The 5,000-nt window shown below is 46.9% G+C and overlaps 1 protein-coding gene across 6 annotated transcripts in view; it reads right to left on the reverse strand.

The window, feature by feature from the left end:
- LOC122252243 (uncharacterized) overlaps nucleotides 1–5,000 on the reverse strand; it is a 76,246-nt gene that overhangs the window by 33,901 nt on the left and 37,345 nt on the right. Inside the window, exon 1 of one of the 6 annotated variants that reach the window (XM_086535120.1) lies at nucleotides 4,798–5,000. This exon is cut by the window's right edge and continues 13 nt beyond it. The exons of the other annotated variants lie outside the window; for them this stretch is intronic. Within the exon in view, the coding sequence (XP_086391246.1) occupies nucleotides 4,798–4,879 (82 nt within the window). The 5' untranslated portion in view covers nucleotides 4,880–5,000. The remainder of the gene's footprint in view (nucleotides 1–4,797) is intronic. 6 annotated transcript variants of the gene reach the window in all.

The raw sequence follows: 5,000 nt of genomic DNA on the forward strand, positions 1-5,000 counted from the left end.
TGTGTGTGTGTGTGTGTGTGTGTGTGTGTGTGTGTGTGTGTGTGTGTGTATGTATATGTATATATTCAACACAAATAGTACGCAATATATGTATGTACAACAAATATACATTCATCCTTGTAGCTCCAATGCGAAAGAGAGAGAGAGAGAGAGAGAGAGAGAGAGAGAGAGAGAGAGAGAGAGAGAGAGAGAGAGAGAGAGAGAGAGAGAGAGAGAGAGAGAGAGAGACAGCCTTCGAAAGAGACGAAGAAAAAGAGACAATCGCAAATTCTCAACGTCACGAAGAGCCGGCGCATATCCGGTGAAATCAGACGGTTATTTATCAAATTCAAATTGGAACTCCTCGAGATGCACTCATGGCCGGCAGTCCAGTACATTCCAGCCGCCACTAGTTAATTATTTAAGATAATAAAACAATAGGCCGGTGTGAAAGGGGTGTATGAAGGGAGGGGAGAGACGAGAGGAGGCGTAGGGGGTAGGGATGGGAGGAAGAGGGGAAGGGGGCTGGGAGGGGGGAGAACAGAGGGGGAGAGGTGGGGGGTGGGTGGGAAGAGAACGCCTGTGTTGTGATCACTCAACCATATTGCTCACAAACCCGCACTCAAAAGCTGACAAACACACACGCTAACTAATATCATTCCTCACCCCCCTCCTTCCCCTAACCCTCCCCCCTCCCCCTCCCCCCATCACCCAACCTAATTTCTCTCCCACTCCTCCTTAAGCAACTCCCTCTATCTTCTTAACCCATTACATCTCTCCTCCTCTGGCCTTGGTGACTCATATGAAAATGACTTAGGCCTACATTAAGTCATACGCAGATAGGCCTACCCGTTAAGGCAGCAGCAGCAAACAAATACGAAAAAAAACGGCCTTCATAAGATTCCCATGTTTTTAAGTAGGTTATACCCCCGCGGTCTCTACCGGACGTCGCGCGGGGCTAAAAACATTCGGATAATAATAACACTTCGGGTGAACTTGTTGTCTCTCATTGTGGGTGACGTCAGTCTGGATGTCGATGCGGGAGTCCTTTTCCTTATTGTTTCGTATTTGTTGTTTGATTATCATTCTCACTCTCTCATTCTCTCGAATTTATTTCTCTCTTTCTCTCTCTCTCTCTCTCTCTCTCTCTCTCTCTCTCTCTCTCTCTCTCTCTCTCTCTCTCTCTCTCTCTCTCTCTCTCTCTCTCTCTCTCTCTCTCTCTACGCTACCCGAGAGAGATAGAAAGTGAACAAGAATAGAGTGAAGTGAGTGAGAGAGAAAGAGATCGACATACAAACAGACGGACAGACAAACTAAAAAATAGAACGGTCGATAAATAGATAGATAGATAGATAGATAGAAGAATAGATAGAGTGTGTAGGAGGATCCCCCCCCCACCCCCCAAAAAAAAAAAAAAAAATCAGGTGGTTGATGAGACAATGGAAGAAATGCTCTCGACTAGGCCTATGTCGGGGGGTAGGGGGGATGTGGCAAGGAGGAAGGGGGGGGGAAGTGAAAGGGTTAAGAACGAGAGGCCAGTGGTATGCACCGACGAACGAACACACACGAGCGCTGAGGCCTTCGAAATGCAAGTTTTTTTTCCTCTCTTTTTTTTAACTTTGTGCTCTATATTAAGTTTGTCCTTGGGAGGTATATATGTTGGTTGTTGTTGTTGTTGTTGTTTCTATAATGAGGAAAATAGTAATGATAATAATAATCATCATCATCATCATTCCTATAATTCTATGGCCATTAACATCATCATTTACAATATTTCTTGTTACATTCTGAAGAACAAGAAAAACAAAAAAGAAAAAAATACGAAACATGAAACCCAAAACATAACTACCATAAAAAATATCGTTTTGAACGTAAAAAAAAACATTACATGTATCATTATCCTCATTTACAGTCACTTACACGTAAAATCTCTTGACGGTGCGAAACTTGTTTACGCGTCGGGCGTAAACAACAAACAAAAACATAAAAATATATAAAACGAGGGCGTCGCGATTGTGTTACTTGCCAAGGTTTTGTGGAGAGGGGGGGGGTTACACAAAAGGGGGGAGGGGGTGGGAGATGTAGGGGGTGTGGAGATAGAGAGGGGAGGGGGAGAGGAAGGGGTGAAGAGAGAGAAAGAGAGAGAGAGAGAAATGGGGGAGGGAAGGAGAGGAAGGGGGTGAGGAGAGAGAAAGAGGGTATGGAGAGAGAAAGGGAAGAAAAGGAGAAAGAGAAAGAGAAGTAAAGGATGTGAAGAGTAGAAAATGGTGGGGAGGGGAGTAGGGGAGTATCGGTGAGGAAGTAAGAGAGAGAGAGAGAGAGAGAGAGAGAGAGAGAGAGAGAGAGAGAGAGAGAGAGAGAGAGAGAGAGACAGAGACAGAGACAGAGAGAGAGAAAGAGAGAGAGAGAAAGAAAGAGAGAGAGAGCGACAGAGACAGAGACAGAGAGAGAGAGAGAGAGAGAGAGAAAGAAAGAGAGAGAGAGCGACAGAGACAGAGACAAAGAGAGAGAGAGAGAGAGAAAGAGAGAGAGTGAGACATGCATGTGCGTCCTCATTTCAGGCTGGGGGAAAGGGTTAATGAGAATAACCCATAGGCCTATCACAGCGATACGAAAATGTAGGCCACAGACGAGACAGTGACTGGCACGAATTTAGTCACTTAACACACGCTCACTTCAACCAGCATACATGCACTGCGCACCACACACGGACATGCGGAAGGGTCACTGTCAACGAACCCCGGTGTCTGTGTGGCTGTTAGTCCGTCTGTCTGTCTGTCTGTCTGTCTGTTACCTGTAGCTGTCTATCTCCAAATATAAGATATATTCTGTTCAAGAGAAGGTGTCATTTCTTTACCGTTCGGCTGTTTGTCTGTCCTTCCATTTGTCTGTGTATTCGCCTGTCTGTTCGGATATTTGTCGCTCTGTTAGTATGTCTGTCTACAGATACGAGTGCATTTCAGATTACACAAGGCCGAAAGGATGCGACACTTCCTGTGAATATGATATTTATCTATCTGTGAACGAGTGCATTCTGCGTTACAAACAGCCAACAAACCCTGACTCGACGCCTGTCTGTCTGTCTTTTTTATCTGCCTGCCTGCCTGTCTGTCTGTCTGCACTTCCACACGTACGAGATGTGTCTCACGGAAAAGGCATCGGAGACGACGAGCGTTACTCTTCATCTATAAGCCTACTGAAGTCTGACGAGCGGATATGCGGCTAGGCCTACCGTCTCTCTCACAGGGCGGAGTGAAAGGGTTAGAGCGATCGTAATACCGGGAGGTTTTCACTGCGGCCGAACGAACAAAGAAACATGACTGGACATTAACGACGTCGCGTCTAGGCGTTAGTTTTATTATTACTCTCTCTCTCTCTCTCTCTCTCTCTCTCTCTCTCTCTCTCTCTCTCTCTCTCTCTCTCTCTCTCTCTCTCTCTCTCTCTCTCTCTCTCTCTCTCTCTCTCTCTCTCTCTCTCTCTCTCTCTCTCTCTATCTCTTTTTGTAAGGGGCCCGGTTCTCGTATGGTGACAATTAATTGATGGTGGATGTGCGATCGTTGATGGTGTGAGAAGTACATGCGTTATGGTGAGCTACGGTGATAAGAGCATTTCCGACGGATATGTGCACATCGATCCGCACGCACACACACACACACACACACACACACACACACACACACACACACACACACACACACACACACACACACACACACACACACACACACACACACACACACACACACACACACACACATATTCACACACACATACACTGATAAATACATACACATATGCACCCGTAACAAGGATCACAGACTACACCTTAATCAAAAGACAAAAGAGAGGAGGAGGGGTGTACGAGAGGGAAGAAGGAGGAGGGAGGGAGGGAGGGAAGAACCCACCCTTTTCCTATCCCCTATCCCCCCTTCCCCCCTTCCCCCCATCCCGATGAAATACCCTTCCATGAAATTAATTCCCGAAACGATGCAACGCAGCCAATGGTGCACTTAATACCATGTTGATATCACGGCAAACCAAACATACATCTTTTTACGAGGCAGACCGGTCAAATGAGATGGTTAGAGGTTGCCAAGACAGGTAATTACGGGCCCAGTTATTTGTGTCTGTAATTACCCTTCAGTTGCCGCTGAGGAGGGGAAGGATGCATGCATAATTGCAAAGGGAGATCCTTAGCGTGGACTGTCCGTACTCTCCTTATCCTACCAGCGTGAACGAATGGGACTGAGTATCATTGTCTTATTCTCATTATTTTAATCTTTTTCCGTTTCTTTTTCTTTCTTTTTTTTTTATCTTTTCCTTCCCTCCTTCTTTCTTTACTTTATCGTCTTTCGTTTCTTCACCTCGGTCTGATATCTGTTATCATCAAGACAAGAATTTTGACGAAAAAGAAAAAGTAGCGTTCACAATGCCCCTTCCCCGTTGCGCCGCGTCACATGCTCAACACTCCCTATGGTGTTCCGCCACAGGTTGCAGCGGGATGGCGTAACACTTGCAACCGCGTGGCACTGTGGTTTGTATTGCAATACACCTGTGGCACGGAGCACGCGGGAGGCACCGTCTCCCTCTCGCGAACGAAATTTTCTTCGTCTTTTCAGTTGTTTATCAAATACACATGCAAGTGAGAGTATAGACGCAGATAAATGCAAATGCACATCTCTCTCTCTCTCTCTCTCTCTCTCTCTCTCTCTCTCTCTCTCTCTCTCTCTCTCTCTCTCTCTCTCTCTCTCTCTCTCTCTCTCTCTCTCTCTCTCCCCTACACACGACCGCAAAGCCCCCCCTCTCACAGGAGCCTACCAAGAGACGCGTCGACGCCGCAGCATTCGCCGCCCTCCTCGCCCGCCCGCTCCTTGCACGTCCTCCTCCTCTCGAAAGACATTCCAGGGAATATTCCCGACGGGCTTCTCGACAAGACGGCCGAAGGTGCACCTCCAACCTCGAACGAATTAACTACACTGTAAGCGCTCGGGACGGCGGCGGCGAAGGGGGGTGGGAGTGAT

This window comes from Penaeus japonicus, unplaced genomic scaffold (assembly GCF_977035675.1).
Source record: "Penaeus japonicus unplaced genomic scaffold, GWHDUDI00000001_assembly GWHDUDI00000042, whole genome shotgun sequence".
NCBI lineage: Eukaryota > Metazoa > Arthropoda > Malacostraca > Decapoda > Penaeidae > Penaeus > Penaeus japonicus.